This window comes from Symphalangus syndactylus, chromosome 12 (assembly GCF_028878055.3).
Source record: "Symphalangus syndactylus isolate Jambi chromosome 12, NHGRI_mSymSyn1-v2.1_pri, whole genome shotgun sequence".
NCBI lineage: Eukaryota > Metazoa > Chordata > Mammalia > Primates > Hylobatidae > Symphalangus > Symphalangus syndactylus.
Genome location: NC_072441.2, coordinates 129,193,741 through 129,212,949, shown reverse-complemented (window position 1 = coordinate 129,212,949; position 19,209 = coordinate 129,193,741). Strand labels below are relative to the sequence as shown.

At 38.7% G+C, this 19,209-nt stretch overlaps 1 protein-coding gene across 8 annotated transcripts in view; it reads right to left on the bottom strand.

Moving 5' to 3' along the window:
- AGBL4 (AGBL carboxypeptidase 4) overlaps positions 1 to 19,209 on the bottom strand; it is a 1,484,537-nt gene that overhangs the window by 334,842 nt on the left and 1,130,486 nt on the right. For all 8 annotated transcript variants that reach the window (XM_055255111.2, XM_055255112.2, XM_063627496.1 and 5 more), the window contains one exon: positions 13,481 to 13,520. In XM_055255111.2, the coding sequence (XP_055111086.1) occupies positions 13,481 to 13,520 (40 nt within the window). The remainder of the gene's footprint in view (positions 1 to 13,480; positions 13,521 to 19,209) is intronic.

Here is a 19,209-nt window from a genome sequence, read left to right as displayed (position 1 = left end):
ACGTACTACAAATCAATTACAATGACAAAATTGATAGTTTTTTCCTTTATCCTTCAGATTCTCATGAGTTCTGTCTACCTCATGGCTGGGCTAGGTTGACTATAATTGCACTGCTTCAGGTCAGAGCACATTACACTGGCCTACAAGAGATATTCCCTGATGCCCCGTAAGTGTAGAGACAGACTTATGCTGCTGCAGACCTTCAGCCTGTGGATTTAGATCTCCATCCCTGAACCAATGAGAATCAGCATCCTCCCAGCTAAAGTTAGATGAGCTCTTATCTCCTCTCAAACCTCATTGTGCAGAAGGCCTAGTGTTATCAACAGAGCTCCTGTTCATAGCCTCTAACATGCATTACATTTACATGTTAATAATAAAGTCCTAGGGGATTTATTGTCATGATTACCTCACTTAATCTTTATTTCATCCCTATGAAATAGGTGCCATCATTCATATTTGATGAAAAACTAAGCCCCAAGGCAGTTTAATATCTTTCATAAGGACAGGGAGCTAAGAAGTGGCAGAATCAAGATAGGCACCCAGGTCTACCTGGTTCCTAATCTTTTACTCCATGATCTTGATTCACAAATAAGGCTGGTATCCTGCTCCAAATCTGTTAATCGTAGCTCCTGGACTCTGTGGTCTGCTCTCCCTAGGGCTTGCTGCCTGCTCTCGAGGTCCTTGGTCACTGGTATGGGTCTGGCTTTAATCAGAAAAGCCCTCCTTAGGTCCAAGATATTACATCCACCTGATGATAAATCCCTTCACTGCCCAGAGATTCTAGCTGTGGAGCCTCTAGTAGGCTTAATCTTTTGGATAAAAGGAGTGAAGCAGAACAGATCCATGTCTGTTCTGCTCTCAGGCTTTATAATTCATATACTTGGCTTAAAATGGCCACAGAGATAGTCACTGCAAATTTCAATATTGCAAAATTTGGGCCATTTCCAAGTAATGCCAGGCCCCAGTTTATCCCCCAATTTCAGGGGTGGTATTTATGAACCACCTCTCAGCCAATCAGCACAACAGATTTCCTTGGACATACATACTTGTTCAAAGATGGGTTCATTATGACTCAATCACAGAATGAGAAGTGATAAAAAATTCTGCTAGGACTTCTGAGTGAGTCTCTTGTTTTCCTAGGACTAGAATTTGGGAGAATGTAAAGTCTGCAGCTGCTACAGCCATCATGAGACCACATGTGGCCTGAGAATGGTGTTAATACTGAGAAAGTTGAGTTAAGAGAAGGAGAAAAACAGATTGGGTCCTTTGAGCCCTGTATCAAGATGCACAAGATGTCAGATTTATTTGTGGATTATTCATTTACAAGAACCAATGAGTTCTCTATTTTTGCTTAAGCTAATTTAGGCTTGGACTAAAGAATCCTACTTATATTGTCCCTGTGCCTTAATTTAATTTAGCTTTTGTGTCTTGAATTCAAGTTCCTCTAGGCCTGAGGCCTGCCTTCAGCCTAATAGTGAAGGTCTTACCAGTTCTTTCCTGACCTGATCTCCCTCATGATGATCAGCTATGGTGCCTTACGATGCCCTACCTTCCCAGAACTCAGTCCATTCAACTGGATGTTCCAAAATGGGACCCCTGATCCCGTCCCAGTGATCAATCCCTTCATTGGAGCCCTGGAATAATGGCATCCTCCATAGATTTCTCAGGACAAATACCTTAGGAACATACTAATTAGTTTGTCTCTCAGAGACCACAAGCACACGTATGCTTCTCTCTGCCTTTATGCATTTCTCAAATGCTGAAGTTTGTTTATTCAGATTTAATTAATCTTCCGAGTAACACCAATGTGATGTTTTTTGTTGTTGACATGAGAGATGGAGTTTTTTGGGTGATGGAGGTGGGAGTATTAATTGGTACAACCTTTCTGGAAAATGAATTGGCAATAAGGCCCAATAATTCCTTAAACATATTAATGGTCTTTGACCCAAAAATTCCATTTCTAAAATATCCAGCAAAAAACTAATATAAAAAAGTAAAAAGCTTTTTTCACAAATAAATTTATGGTAGAGTTATTTATAAGGGCAAAACATCTAGAAATAACATAATGCACAACAATATAACTTTTTTTTTTGCAAATAAGGCTACAAATAAAAATTGGAACATACTAGAGACTTTAAGAATAAATGTACCTTTAAAATGCTCATAGATCTGGTAATTCCATCCCTAGTAATCTATTTTAGGATAATAAACCAAAATATAGACAAAAACATATATGCAAAGGTTGAGAAATTATTCATAAGGTAGAGAAACAAGAATCAAGTTAAATATCCAACATTATTGACATGGGAAAATATTTCTGCTGTAATATTAAGTGAAAAATCAATATAAAATTTTGTATTCTATATGATCTCGACTATGTAAAACAAAATTATTCATGCAGAGAAAAAAAGCAAAGAAGTAAATGTGTTAAAATATTAAATAGTCATTGCCTCTGGGAGATAACTGATATTTTCATCATTACAAATTTTCTGTGTTTCTCAAAATTTGTACCATGAGCATGTGCAATTTTTTAATAGAGAAAGTGATGATAAAAAGACGGTGTGTAAACTACATAGCAACACGGAGATTGTTTATGAAATAATGTTAAGTGAAAAAAGATGTATATAAAACTTACTGTGATTGCAATTATGTAAATATGTTTCTGCATATAGACAAGAACTAAAAGGGAAAATGTATAAATAGAATTCGATTTTGTATTGTGCTAAGGTTGTGGGATTAGGAGTAATTTATTTTTCTTCTCTAAAGATGATTTTAAAGCTGTTTTAATGATGTGTATGCAGTTTTTGAAACAGCCCCTCGGCTGTTAGACCACTATACTGGTAGACTGGCTCTGCAGGTCTCATATTGGCTCTGAAAATGGCCATAAGGCAGTATCGAGTTTGGCCTCTCTTGTTCCCTTAGTCTCAGAAGGGCTGAGTTCGAATCATAGGAGACTTTAATCAGAGACAAAGCCCAAAGTTGTCATGTACTGGGAAGCAGGATCAGTCCATCACCATCTAAAATAGGTATTGCTTTAACAAGGTTAAGAGGGGATAAAGAACTTTGTGAATATTTGCAGTAAGGAATAAATTTAGCTGTGATTTTTTTCTGGAAGTTTCTATCGTATTTTAGGAAATCAATTGTATCTTCAGAACATAGCCTCATTAGTGAAAAAAAACCCAGTGACTATCATGTCCCTGACATTCTAGGCTTTCTTTATGCCTAGAAAAGTGGGTCAGCTTGAATTCTGTCTGGGGAAGAGGACTGAAAGGGATAATACCACAGATGAAGTGATATTTCTATGCAGCAGTGAAAAAGACAAAGGATTTATAATCCGATCTAGATTTGAATCCTGATTCCATTATTTATTAATTGTGTTCACGTGGACAGTTCATATAATCTCATAGCAGCTTGTTTTGCTTCTCTGCAAAACAGGAAAGATAACTGCCTTATGGTATAACAGGGAGATTTATGTGGAAAAAATATATAAAGGGCTTAACCTAGCTCTGACTCTTAGTAGACATTCCTAAATCCTTTTCCTTTAGTTTACACCATCAAATATCTATAACAATTTGGCAAGATTGATAACATAATTCCATGGAGATAGAATGAATAGTCTTTTCAACAAATAGTTCTGTGAAAACTGGATAGCCACATGCAAAAGAGTAAAGTTGGACTCCTACCTTACATAATATAAAAACATTAATTCAAAATGGATCTAATACCTAAATGTAAGAGATAAAGCTATAACATTCTTAGAAGAGAGCATAGGTATAGGCTGGGTGCTGTGGCTCGTGCCTGTAATCCCAGCATTTGGGAGGCTGAGGTGGGCAGATCACGAGGTCAGGAGATCGAGACCATCCTGGCTAACACAGTGAAACCCTGTCTCTACTAAAAATACAAAAAATTAGCCGGGCGTGGTGGCAGGCGCCTGTAGTCCCAGCTACTCTGGAGGCTGAGGCAGGAGAATGGTGTGAAACCGGGAGGTGGAGCTTGCAGTAAGCCAAGAAACCTCTGCACTCCAGCCTGGGTGACAGAGCGAGACTCTGTCTAAAAAAAAAGAGAGAAGAGAGCATAGGAGTACATTTTGAACCTTGGGTTAAACAGTAGTTTCTTAGATATGATATGAAAAGCATAAACAACAGAAGGAAAAATGGATAAACTTCATCAAAATTAAACTTTTTGCTTCAAAGAACAACAATAAAGAAGTGAAAAGACAGCACATAAAAATGTGAGAAAATATTTACAAATCATACATCTGATAAAATAGTATCCAGAATATATATTCTGAAAACCTCTTAAATGCAATAAAAAGACAAGTATAGTTCAATCAAAAATGGGTAAAGGTAAATAATTAGAATAGACATTTCTCCATAGAAGTAATACAAACGGCCCATAAGCACATGAAAATACATTTGTTATCATTAGACATTAGAAAAAATGCAAATTAAAGCCACAATGAGATACGACTTTACACCCATCAGGATGTTTGTAACAAAAAGATAGATAATAACAAATGTCAGAGAGGATGTGGAGAAACTGGAACTGTCCTCCACTGCTGATGGGAATATAAAAGGTGCAATGATTTTGTCAAGCAGTTTGGCAGTTTCTCAAAATCTTTAGTGTAAAGTTTACTATATGACCAGCAATTCCATTCCTAGGTACATATCCAAGATAATTAAAAACATCTGTCCACACAAAAACTTTTGTACAAATGTTCATAGAAGATTATTCGTAAAATCCCCAAATGGAAACATCCCAAATGTCCAATAACAGATGAATGAAAAAATAAATTGTGGTGTATCTAATGTAATACTATTTGGCAAGAAGAAGGAATGAAGTATGCTGATACATGCTACAACATGGGTGAACCTTGAAAACACTGTGGTAAGTGAAAAAAGCCAGTCACAAAAGGCCATATATGGTATGATTTGATTTATATAAAATGTCCACAACAGGCAAATCCATAGAGACAGAAAGTTTTAACAGTGGTTGCGAGGGGTCGGGGAAAGGAGAAATTGAGAGTGACTGCCAGTTGGTGTGGAGTTTATGTTTGGGGTGATGACAATGTTCTGGAACTAGGTAGTGGTAATGGTTGCACAACTGTGTAAATATGCTGAAAACTACTACATTATCACTTTAATGAGGATTTTATGGCATGTGAATTATATCTCAATAAAGCTGTTATTTAAAAAAGGTATGACCAGCACTTTTAACTTGGTGGGAATATAAAAATCTTTCTAAAAGTATGATAAAGTATATTAGTCATTGCAAAATATTCATGTCATCCTCATTGCAGTGCACTTCCCTATGGGAAGATTGCACATATCTACCCATTTGAATTTATGGTCATATGACCATAAATTCAAATCCTTGCTTTGATCAAGGATATTTAGGCAGAAGTGACACCCGGGGGTTTTAAGGGGAGAGGCGTGGCTTCTCATCCCTCCCTTTTCCCTCTGTCACAATGACTAACATGGCAAATGCTAGCGCCTCCCCACAATCCAACCTATTTTCCCAGCTTATTATTTCTGGATGTGTTGAATAACTTCCAATTGGCGAGACTTGCAAATCCACCCTGAAGGTTTTCTCTGACCATTGGAATCTGGTCATTGCATACACTGAGCAGATCAGAAGTGTCAGGGAATTAACACCGCCACCCTCTCTCCTGCTCCTTTGTCCTGAGAAGTATAACTATGTAGCTTATTTTCCACACTGGTTCCATGGGTTCTCCGGTGGGATTAAGTCCCAGTTGCCCTCTGTGGTAGCTTGCTTGATAATGAATCTTTCTTGGCTTTTTTTCTTTTCCTGTCTCACTTCCTCACTCCCCTACCAATGTCTCTGGGATCACCTCCAATTTGTACTAAAGTCTTTGTGTAAAGGTCTGCTTCTTAGTGAACCCCAACTAAGACACCCAGTGATATTACAAATAGAGGATGCCTGGTCAGCCTGGCTGCTAGAACACAAAAGATACAAAGCATAACTGGCTGCAATCCAAAAGCGACATGTACCAAGAGTGAATGAGCCTTTGCTTTTTAAGCTTTTGTAATTTGATGTAATTGTTACTTCAGTGTCACAACTAGTGAATGATGTATACTTCTCCTCAGTAATTCTTATTCTAGAAATTTTTCCTAAAGAAATAGTTAGAGATATAGACCAAAATTTTTATATAAGAATGCTCACTGTGGTGTTATTTGCAATTAAATAATTGGAGACAACAACAATAATAATATACAACAATAGGGGAATTAAAAATATAATAGAATGCTTTTTAGCCATAGAAAATTCTCTCTTAGAGAATATTAAATAATATTGGAAGATGTTCACACTATATTCAAATAACAATAGTTTATATGGTATCATTCAAATTTCATTTTAAAAATTATATCTACAACTGTGTATATACATGGGCAAAAAATAGGTCTCTCTCCTCAGTCTGGTGGTAAGGATTTTACACGGACAGGAAAAGAATACAGTACTTCCTCATATTGCCTCCCTTCTACTGAAGAGGTTATAGGAAAATCAACTTTCTAAAAAGTAAAGAAGAAACTATAGTTGAACTTCTGGGCCAAACGACTAAATAAGTTCATGTTTCAATAAACCCGTTTATTCCCATCAAATAGTGATATTGGATAATATGTGAAAAAAGAAATGAAACTGTATTGTTGGGCTCCATTGCGGGAGACATCACCACAAAGCTCAAATGTACAGAAATGCAAAAGGGTAAGTGGTTCTGGGGCTACTGGCTAGCTGAAATCTGAATGTAGAAGAAGGCAGTAGCAGTTGGACGTTTGCCTCCTATGGGATAAGGGAGACCAAAAGTACACTATAGGAGATGGGAATCAGAGATAAGCTTCTGCTTAGAGGAAGGACCTTGGGTGGGGCTCTCCTGTCATGAAAGGAGCCTAGAAGAAAAGGCTGCTGCATAACTTTTGGGAGATTGCTCTCATGCATTGTAGGTATAGAGAGGTGAGGAATATAGACTCAGGAACCAGATGCAATGGTTCTGTTAACTTTTTGTCATTGAATCTGCAATATACTCAATATTCCCCAGGTCCTATACTGAAGATGTGGGTAGAGGCAACTGCAAAAACCATCACATAGGGAGATGTGAACACAGTGGGAGTTTGAGGGGTGAGAAAAGAGAAAACCAGAAAATTTCCTTCTCAAAGTGATCTTACAAATTAAAATTTCAAAACACATGAAGAAATCGAATGCTAAAAATGATACTAAACAAAATCAACAATTGGAACTTGAATTTCCTCCAGATGAAACTTATTTTATGGAACAAAGATTTTAAAATAAGCATATTGAGGATGTTCAAAGAAACAAATGAAGACATTAAAACTGAACAAGAAATTATGAAACAGTACAGGCAGAAATAAAACAAGAACAGGTGGGTATGAATAAAATTAGAAATCTTGGAAATGAAAAAACATAGTCATTGAAATATTGAAAGAGACAAAAAAAATCTAGACTAGACATGGTCAAAAGTGAATTTATAAATGCAAGTTACTTGTGAGGAATTCAAAATCAGTGCAGTAAGACAAAAATAATAAAAGTTATGAAAAATCAATTAAGAACCATGGAGGGCTACTTAATAGGATCTAGCATTTGTCCAATAGAAATTGTTGAAGAGAGTCAAAGGAATAAAGGATAAAAGCAATATTTGAAGAGTTAATTTGCCAATAATTTCTCTAAATTAAAGAAAGACATAGAATCTTAAGTGAAAAGTATACTCAGAGTATCAAGCAGGATAAATAAAAATAAATTCACATCTAGACCCAAAAAAGTGAAAAGGCAAAACATTCAGATTAAAAAATAATATTGAAACCTACCCAAGAAAAAAATAGGTTACCAAAACAATTATATGATGGCAGACTTCTCATCAGCAACTATGGATCCCAGAAGGCAGTGAAAAAATAGGCATACTTCTCCATTGTGAATTTTACTGCTTTTGCATCCTCTATATGGGAATGCAAGACAGGCTTTCCTAGAGACTTTCCAGACCTTATATCACAATGCAACAACTATCATCTATAAGTCTTGGTACTCATGAATATTTTCAACTCCAGATAGATCAGTTTCATTCTGACACCCAATGACTATGCCTCCTTTCAGCAGGGAGTAGCCAGAATGAATATGGTGACAACCAAATCCCATCAAAATGAAATGGAACTTGGCAGTGGAGAACTGATTGTAATGGTGTGCCCTCATTTTTCTAAGAGATAGTTTATTTTTCTCTCTCTGTCTCTTCTTTTCTCCTTCCCCTGGTTTCCTACTTCCTACTTAGCCCTGTAGAAATGCAAATATAATCTTTTACCGCCCCTTCACCAGACACTCTCTACAGGGCAAATTTATCTAACTATGTGCCTAGAAGCTCCAAGGAACTCCTTCCCACCAGGAGACTGCCTTGAGAGATCACAGTTCATTCATAACCCAAAGTCCCACTACAAAACTCTCTCCCACCTGGGGAGTTTTCAGCCTACTGCTGCCCATGAAGGCACCAGCAGTCACCAGCTCAACTGCCCGGTTGACAAGGCACCAGAGCTAGCATGTGGACCTCCCCAACCTGCTCACTTCCTCCCCTGCATGCCATTCTCCTTTAAAAGTGCCTGCTTCTTCCCGTAAGATAGTTTTGGGATTAAAAGTCACTTTTAAAAATTTTTTTTTAATTTTTTTGAGACAGAGTCGCACTTTGTCATCCAGGCTGGGTGATCTCCACTCACTGCAAACTCCGTCTCCCAGGTTCACACCATTCTCCTGCCTCAGCCTCCCGAGTAGATGGGACTACAGGCGCCCGCCACCACGCCCGGCTAATTTTTTGTATTTTTAGTAGAGACGGGGCTTCACCGTGTTAGCCAGGATGGTCTCTATTTCCTGACCTCGTGATCTGCCCACCTTGGCCTCCCAACGTGCTGAGATTGCAGGTGTGAGCCACTGCGCCCAGCCTAAAAGTCACTTTCTTTATACCAGACTTCATTTTTGTTAACTGGACTCTGCAAGTGGCAAGTGACTGAACCTGCATTTTGGTTACATCACTACACATATATGTATCCCCCCAAAATGTACTGCTGTTTTGCATGCTTTTAAGCTTATATAAATGGTATGATACTCCAAACAAAGAAAAAATCCTTAAAGTTTGAAGGAACATCCTCCTCAAACTCAAATTTATACCTAGCCAAGTTATCATTCCAGACAGAAGTCAAAACAAGAATGTATACAGATTAAGAGGGTTACCATGGACTCTCACTAAAATAGCTATTAAAGAATGCACTTTGGTAAGGTAATATAGGAAAGGCTTGATATACAATAAACAAAAGAATGCAAAAATTCATAAACTATGTAGGAAAAGTCAATGAGCTAATAATAATAATAATACACTGTTTTCCTTTTTGCAAAAAGTTCAACTTAGTCTAAATGAGAATAACTAGGTGACAGTGTTAAATAGGTGGTTAAAGCATGTAAGGCTCTTTATGTGGCTGAAAGAATGCTAGAAAATCGCAATAACTGTAGACTTTGTTGTAAGAAAATGTATAGCTAAGTATATATCCACATATAACCAGTTAAGGTTAGAAATAAAATAGATAGCATCCAAATCCACAGAGAATGCAATAAAAAAGTCACATATAAAAATGTTTAAAAGGCAGAAAAGAAATAAAGTGAATGATAAACAGAAAACACAAATATGGTGGTAGAAATATGTCTAAATATATTAGTTATTATAATAAGTGAAAATACATTAAATTCACCTGTCACAATATAAGGATTATTATACTGTATTTTAAAAATTTAATTGTTGCTTTCAAAAGATAAGCATGAAAGGCAGAGGTCAAAGGATATTGCCCCATAAATTATTAAGATGATATGAAAATTAGAATTTATTATGAGACAGTGTTGAGTTGATGCAGAATTAAGCGTGGTAGGCCAATGCAATAGTATCGAGAAGAAAATAGATTTTGTATATAGTAAAATTGATAGATGACAGATGTGTAATTGCTAATGGGTAGAAAAAGGATAGACTAGTGGTTTATGGTGCTGAGACAATGAGTTATCCATACATACACAAAAAAATAAATTCTTATTTCATATACAAAGATCAGTCCTAAATGAGACAAGTAAAGACCCAAGTGTGACACAAAACTTGAGAAATTTTAGAAGTAAATACAGGAGAATATGATATTTAGATCGGGAGGATTTCTTAAATAAGTCACAAAAGTAAAACCTATAAAACAAGAGATCGATAAATTCAACTACATTAGAAAAACTTTTAAAACCTCCCATATATCAAAACACATCATGGAAAAAATTTAAAAATACAAGCCACAGTCTGGGAGAAGATGTTTGCAATGTATATAAGTGACACAGTACTGATATTCAGAACAATAAACTCCTAAAAATCAATAAAAAGAGACAACCCAATAGAATACAGATAAAGGATATGAAAAGTCAATTCACAGAAGAAACCAAAGTGGACAATAAAGATATAAAAAGATGCCCTATCTCATTGGTAATTAGGGAAACATATATTATAACAGCAATGAGATACCATTTCATATTCATCATGACAACTGGCAAAATTTATAAGTCTGACAATTTCAAGTGTTAAGGCTGCAGAGGAATGAAAACTCTTACATTCTGCTATTGGAAGAGTAAATATGTTCAGTTACTTTGGAAAACAATTGGTAATTATGTAGTTAATTTGAAGATGCATGTAATTAATAAATCATTTTCCCTAGAGAAATTCTCACACTCATACATAAAGAGACATGCACAAAAATGCTCTAAGCAGCATTATTTGCAATCGCAAGTGGCTATAACTAACCTACATTCTGATCAATAAAATGGATAAATTGTAATTCAATCATATATGGAATATCTAACAGCAATTAAAATAAATGAAGCAGAGCTATGTATGTCAACATAAATGAATCTCTACAATATAATCATGAGTAGGGAAAAAGTCATAGAATGACATTGATAGTGTGATACCACAGAAATTTGTAAAGCAATATCAGTTATATTTTTTGATACATAGATAAGGAAAAACATTGAATTCATGACAGTGATTACCTGTAGGGTGAAGGGACAAAGATGTATTAGGAAGGAGTATAGAATAGTCTCAATTACATTTATACTTTTTTTCCAAAAATAGGTGACTCTGGCATATAAGGCACATGTTGATATGACAAAGCCAAGGGGTTGGCATGGGGGCAATAAATGGCTGTTCATTATATCTCTACTCTTTTCTGCATATTTGAAATTATTCACAAGAAACAAAATAAGACTTTAAAGAAGGTATCAAGCAGATTAAGGCTTTCAAATTCCCGATCAGCATTTCAGAAGGCTCCCAGTCTATGACTGGCCACATCACACTGCAGTTCTGTTGTTGAAAAATGGTCTGGGGAGGAGTGCAGACAAGCCAGTACCTCCTATTGGCAGTGCAAGAGAGGTAGCAAGCTGATTCCTAGCTGCTGCAGCTCCTGGTGAAATGTAGAATGGGGGTGAATTTGATAGCACAAGATAGTGAATGAAAGTCCTTTTGACATGGAATAGAGTCATCCAGATAATAGCATGATCCAATGGTGCTTCCTAACTTTTCCAAGTCATGGCACACATGGATAATATTTGTCTGCTACCACCTAGGGGGCTTCAGTTGCCCTAGGTCCTACCTGTGTCCCTGAGAGCTGAGTGAATCAGTATCTCACAATATCACACAAGTATAGCCCATTTGCAGTACACCAGTGTACCACAACACACCTTTTGGGATGCCCTGGCCCAGAATGTATTCTTTTCACATCTAAGAGGAGGGATAATAATGAACCACTCAAAACTCTGGCAGTGCTGATTTTTTTTTTCAATCCCGAAGCTGTCTAAATGGACTGTACTAAAGAGTCACAACTACTTTGCTTGAATTTGTGAAGTAGTAATTAGGAACAGAAAGAGGTTGTACAAAAGAAATGCACTTAACAGAGCCTGAAGATTTCCCCCTAAAGCAACTGAAGACAGATCAACAACTCTCTCCAATTCATACTTAGGTATCATATCAGGGTGTGACCTGATGAAACTGAGATGTGGAAGCAGGCAATATGGACAGTGTATTGTGGAGTAGAACAGGACGCAATTAAAAGCAATTAAACTGTATCAGACATAGATAATCCCTCACCACCACCTTAGGAGGAATTGGTAGGTCATACAAGTGAGCCACTCTGGTCATGTCAGCCCATGATTTGGAATTTCTATATATGTTAATCATATATATGTTAAATGTAGGTCATTCTATGGAATAGAGTAAACTTTTTTTGAAATAATTCTATCTTTATTCTTCTGAAGTCTCAAGCTCAAAGAGTTCTATCAGGTATAGAACTATAGTAAGGTCACCCAAACTAGTGACTGCACCTTACAGTTGCAGTCACTTTTTTATGCAATAGTTATGTAGACCAGATAATTGCTAGGATAGTGACTGCAGAGGGCAATATCTCAGTCTCTTTGAAAGTGAGGCACTGGCCCATGGATACAGCATGGTAGGCTTGGTGGAAGGAAGGGCTGACATAGTTCAGTCATGCTGGTTACTAATATATTGAAACAATGTATTGGTAATTAGTCATCCCCTGAGACCCACAAACCTGCCGTATGACCACTGTGCCACACTAGCTCCTCCTCTAGGACCCCATCTCCCCACAGTCCAGTAACCAAAGTGTTAATGCCTAACATAGCAGATGGCTGTTAAATATTTTGAGTATCACCCATGGATGAAGATAACCACCACATAAACTCTCAAATGCTCACTAACCCCGCTGGCACCATCATCCCCATGACCGTAAGAGAGAACAGTATCTCTTTTTGTCCAATTTTGCCTTAAGTTTCCAAACCAGAGTAAAATACCTCTCTGAAAGAACTAAACTGCTCAGCCTCTCCTAGGCCAAATGTCAGCTATAGAGGGGAAAAAAGACCTTTTAATCCCATGGTCATGGTCACAGCTTTTTGGGGGGACCTGACCTTCCCTTAGAAGTGAGAGACAAAAGTCATCTTGACCCTCTACACAGCCAACCAAACCTGCTCACTTTCCCAGACTGGCCCAATCTTATGAGCCATCCTCCCTTCATTCCATGGCACCTTCCAAGCAGATTCTCCATTCCACATGATTCTAAAACTTATTTCTCAGGAGACCAGGACACTTCCTTGACACCTCGGCCCAATGAGTGATTTGGAGAGAATTTGACCCTAGAATATGCAGCAACATCCAGAGTATCAGCCCTGCCATCCATAGTCAAGAGGAGGCAGCACAGGGCTGGCAGGGAGAAAATAAACTGTCTATGGAGCACAGGGTAGGGGAGGAGAAGAATCGTTCATGGTGCGAGAGTTCTGCTGTTCATTCAGGGAGTCAAAAGAGAAGGGCAGGAATTGCATTTGGATAGACAACAAGGCATCATTCAAGAAATAAGGGAAAAGCCAAGGCAGAAGGGCCACGCCTACTCACCAGGGCTGGTTATCGTCAGGAGGTCAAGCTTTCGTTGTTGCTGCAAAAGAAAACACACTGTGAGGGCACTGATTTGAGCCAGAGCCAAGATTGTGCTTAGCAGGTCAGGGCGGACATGCAAAGAGGAAGTTTGGACATACTGCAGGGTAAATCATACTGAATGTGGTACTCACTTCCAATTCTGCAGAGAAGATTTGTACCCTAGAGACAAAGGGGGGTGGATGGGCTTTTTGTTTGTCTTTGGAAGCATAGGTGGTTAGAGCTTAGAGGTCTCTCAGTCAAATTGTACCATACTTATGGAAAACGAGGCCCTGTGCAGAACGTGGCTCACCTAGAGCCACAGAGAAGGTCCCTTTCCAGTTTCCCAGTCATGGGCTCATTCTTCTGTACCAGATAGCTTTAGATTTCCCTTTGCTCATACTGGCTGCACTGGTTGAGTGTCCGATATATTGGCAATGCTCTTTGCCTTGAGTGCCTGTCTTACTGCCACCCTCTAGATACTTCTTTTTAACCAAGATATTTCTAGATTGGTTTCATTCTTAAGTCTGCTCATAATACCATAATAATTTCAATTAGTGATGACCAACCATTCCTTTTCTAACTGAATCCTTATCCTTTTTTACCACACAATATTCACACAGAATAATATTTGTCTAGCACACTAGGCTATAGGGATGAGGCAGCTTATGTTTGGAAGCAACTGGCCTTGGCTGCCCCAAAGGCTGAGGTGATCAATATCTCAAAAGGCCTGTTCCCTATCACAGTACAGCTACTGTCCTAGACTGGATGCCATGAAAACCTGAGGGTAGAGAAGTGGGTACAGGAGGCTGCAGCTGGTGAAGTGGTGGGCAGCCCTCTTAAAGACTTGAGTCAGGGTTCCTTAAGTCCCTGTCCTCCTGCTGACCTCTTTCTCTTTCCTACACTTGATTTTCCCTAAATAGTGTTGGAAATCTGTTTCTGTTTTCTTAAAAGAGGTCCAAACAAATTCCATTTTGAGAGTCATTGCTCTAGATTACAAATTGCAGGAGCTTTCAATCACCTAGTATTTTGTGCAGCGGAGGCCTTGCTATATTTTACCTCCCCTGCATTTCCCTGTTTATCTTGCCTCTATCCAAGAATGGCTTCCTAAAATTCTGCTTAAGCAGAAAGGGGAAGGCAGAAACATTTTTAAAGTACTGACTGTGGTAAGGCACAGTACTAAGTACTTTGATGTATCAATTTTTTTCATACTCCTGGCAATCGTACAGGAGAGAAGGACATGATATTTAGAGGGGAGAAACTGTCTGTCCAAGACATCTTCATTAAATGGCAGGGTCAGGATTAAAATTTAGTCAGTTCTGATTCTGACTGTAAAGTCCAAAATATGGCAATGAATATAAAACATCTAGCATGATGCCTGGTACTTAAAACGTTCTCAATAAAAAGATCTATGCAGTATTGATGTTGTTGTTATTACAGAACATCTGATCCTTGGTTTATATAAGATGGCTCTTACTTTTTCATGAATTTTACTTATTTAAAGCTCAGAGATTTGACCTGCCACGAGGGCAGGGACCCCGTAAATGTCCCCACCAGTTGTATGAACTGCTTCTGTTTCATCTTCTTTCTTGGTAGAGAACCCACTACTTTTTTTGGTTAGACAGCTCTACTCTGAGCAAGGTTAAAAGCTGCTTCCTGACGACACAATCACTGTTTCTAGCTACTTCAGTCCATGACAATAGTTTGGAGAGCTGAAGAAGATCTGTGTTGTCTTCTCTCCAGTCTAAATATTCCCAGGTCCTTTGTCCTTTACTCGTAAGACCTGGTCTCAAATCTCCCTCTCCTCAGGGTCACCCTCCTTCTTCATTAACTTTGATCTGTTTCAGTCAAAATCTCTGTAAGATTTCTCTACCCCTTGCTTCAGTGACTTCTCATGTACCTAAAAGGAGCTCCAGATCCCTCCAGTGCCTTCTCAATCACACATACCTGTTTTCCTGCCAACTCATAATTCATTCCAGTTGACATTTTCAAGCCAACAATGCAACTCTAAGATGTCACTAATCTACACAGTAAGAACATATCCTAGCACTGATATGAAACACCCACCCACGCATGCGGGCTAGAAGGAACGCTGGAGCCAGACCTTCTTCCTTCCCTAACATGGAACCAGGCCAGTGGGACATCTGGCTTAAGCTGCCTTTGCCAAGGCCAACCTATGTGGCTCGGCGCTTTCTTCATACATAAGGGAAGAATCCATCATGTCCTTTTTTCATACACTTGACTTTGTGATGATCACAGTTGGTGAATATGGCCTATTTGTCTGAAACGTATTTTTTTCTAATTAAGAACTATTGCTAAATGGCAACTCTGTGCCTAGGATTCTTTAAAGAAAAAAGGGAAGAAAACCTGACAGAGTCAGACAGGCCTGGGCTTGTGTCCTGGCTTTCTGTCTCTGGCCTCAAACTTGACAACTCTAAAATGAGCAAGTGAGGCTGAAATGCCATCAGTGACTGGGAGCCAAACGCAACCAGGTAGTGTGCTTATGGGCTCCCTCTTCTGGTGTAGAACTCCCTGAGAACCTGTAGCCAGCACACTGGGGGCTCAAAGGACAGAGTCAGAATTTAAAAGGGACCACATTTTCAACTATCCTCTCACATTGCAATTTTCTGTGCATGTATCAGTCTTCCTCACTAGATGAGGAGCATCTTAACGGCCTAGAACATCTATTATTAATTTTAGTAAAGTCAGTACATGTCACAGAGTACCCCTCAGTAAGTATTTGCTGGACTCAACTGAACTAGTCCCCAAATCCACAGACATTATCCTTTCAAACCTCCATGGCTTTGCTTATGCTATCATCTCTGTCTACCCTCTTGAAATCTTCCTGAAGATCTCTCCTCACTTCTCAAGATTTCCAGGAAGTCTTCTTTGAACGCCACCTCCCAAACCTAACCACTTTATCTCCCTTCCTCGGAACAGAATTTCACACTTTGTTCTTCCAATACATCTTGCAAAGCCTGTCTCACTAGGATCCTCAAGTAGGATCCTAGTGAGAAAGACAATGAAGTCAGTATCATGTACTGTCTTCATTGTCTGTCTTTGTCATGTACTGTCTTTCTCACTAGGAGAAAGTATCATGTACCGTCTTCATTGTCTGTCTTTCTCACTGATCCTACTTTAGGACAGGGCTATGTCATTTCACCTCTGTGCCCCTGGTTCCCAGAACAAAGGTCTGGAAGGAATGTTTGATGTCATCTAGCTCAAATAAATGTTTCAACTATGCTGTTACGCCTCTGCAATGACCCTGTTGATTAGGAATGAATCAGCATGGAGAGTAAACATGCTCTTTCTTTTCCAAGACTTTTCCCCTGCTACATCTTTGGGGTTTCTTCCCTTTAAGATTTTGCTCCTGCCATTTCTGTAGCCAGGAATACTGTCAATCCATCTCCTCTGGGAGGGTTTTCCTTCTTTACTCTTGCCCAGAGGATTACTATCTCTCCCCACTCCTACAGCTCCTACTGTCTGTACCACCTCTGTGGTGATAAATTAACACTAACCTGGTGATAAGCCCCTTTAACCTACAGATCCCTGCCATATGTGTGCACCACCTAGTGGCACAAGCAGATATGCGTAGGCTGTTGTTTTAACCTCTAGCTCTTAAAACAGGATTACAAAACCTGCATGTTCTAGGTGCAAACGAAAACAAAAGTGTATGTTCCAGAATGACTCTGCAACAATTTTTAGCTAAGAAACTGGAATATTTAAATAATTTCCTCAAAGTCATTCAAAAATAAAAGGACTGAAATGAAGTGAAAATTTTCCTTACTAGTCTACCAGGCACAAGCATCTGAGATTGCCAATGAAAACTGTGGGGCGTTTGTAAAAATAGAGCACATGGTTTATAGAATTTGACCAATAATGTACAATCAGCTATATACAGAGAGGGGTATGTTGGACATAAAGAATTACCAAATTGTTATAATTGGTTGCCAACTGAGGGAGATAAGAGCCTTTAATATGGATGGTAGGATAGGGAGGAAATGAAGCCAGTAAGGTAGGTGGCAGGTTCAATAGGCAGACAGGGCCTGATGACTCTTGAACCACTTGCTGACCAAAAGCTACAGTTAAGGAAGGCAGAGCCTTCACATGTGTAGTAGTGGTTGTGTGTGTGTGTGTGTCTGTTCGTACGTTTGGGGTCGTATGTACGTTTGGGGTCGGGGAGAGGACATTCATCTCAGACAAAGAAATTCCACATTTGGATGGAGGGGAATGCATCCAAGTGTGCCTGTGCGGGATTCTATCGACTGCTGAAGGAATGTGGGTATGCCAGCGCTGGATCAATCAGGAGTAGATATGTGGACTCCTGGCTGTTTATGACCCCTGCATCCAGCCTTCCCTGATAAACATGGTGCCCCATGGACATTCAGAGGAAACCAATTTCTTTGCTTAACCACTGTGTGGTGAATGCTGAGTATGACCTCATAAGGACAGTGGAGGGTGGGGATTCTAAGGTCAACAGGAGCAACCTCTGAATTGGGTATCCAGGGATTGCCAGAGTGTCTATGGTGGATGCTTAAGGAATGGTCCACCAGCACCCTTGCTCCAGGAGTTATCCATTTATTCCCCATGCATCGAGTGAATGCTATTATATTAGTACCATGTCGCCTCACCTCTAGTTACAGTGGACTTCTCCAAAGGTGGAAGTCCTAAAAGCTGGGCTAATTAGACACCTTACTCAAGAACTTTGGACCTTTTCTGGATTCAATTATTCTCGTTGAAAACTATAGTTGTCCTAAGTTAAAGAACCTATCTTTAAAATTTTCGTAATTATGAAAATCACACATGCTGATTTTTGTCATTTTCCAAATTTCCAGAAAATTCAGAGTAAAAGTAGAAAAATTACTTTGAGTCAACTGCAACCGAGAACTGGGAATATCTCCAGAAAATTTAGAGTAAAAGTGAAAAGTAATGAAATCCTACCACTGAAAGAGAACCATAGTTAATATTTTGGTGTATTTTCTTATCATCTTTCTCAGTATGTGTATATATTTAATGATATTGTATTTATATATAATAAATGAAGTACAATTCTAATCCTGTGCAACATTATGTTCATATAATTTTTCATCCCAGGCTGCATCTTTGTTTTGAAGTAGGAGAGTGTAAGTCACATATATTTATGGTCATAGCTAATACATTTGATCTAACAACTGTGATTTTGTTTCTAATCTTTTTCTTTTCAGGGAAGGTAGCATTAATCAACAAGATACCAGTAGTACAAACACTTGCTTATTTTGTCACAAGGAGCCAGTTTGAAAAGCCCAGCTACTGCAGCCTACCAATATAGATAAAGGCTCCTGAATCTGGGAGACTCTTCAAGCTATATTCAACTTAGAAGATACTCTTTTATTTTTTCATATCTGAAGCCCCTATGACTGCAGTTACAGAAAGCATTAAAAACAAACAAACCACGAAGAAAGCATTCTGAAGAGTGCTGGATTCAAATCAGACAGACAAAGGTGAATTCTGATTCTATAACCTCTGAGCTCTGTTATCCTAGGCAAGCTACTTAAGCTAGCTGGCAGTGAGGTACTCAGCCATAAAAAGAGTGTACACCAACCTCCAGGGGCCTAACAGGAAGGAGAAGCAAAGAGAAAAAGGAAGAATCACTCTAAACTGGGGAGCAACAGGCAGAGTGGGGGAATGCACTGGTTGAATACTAGGATTTCCGAGTGCTGGCCACAGCTCTG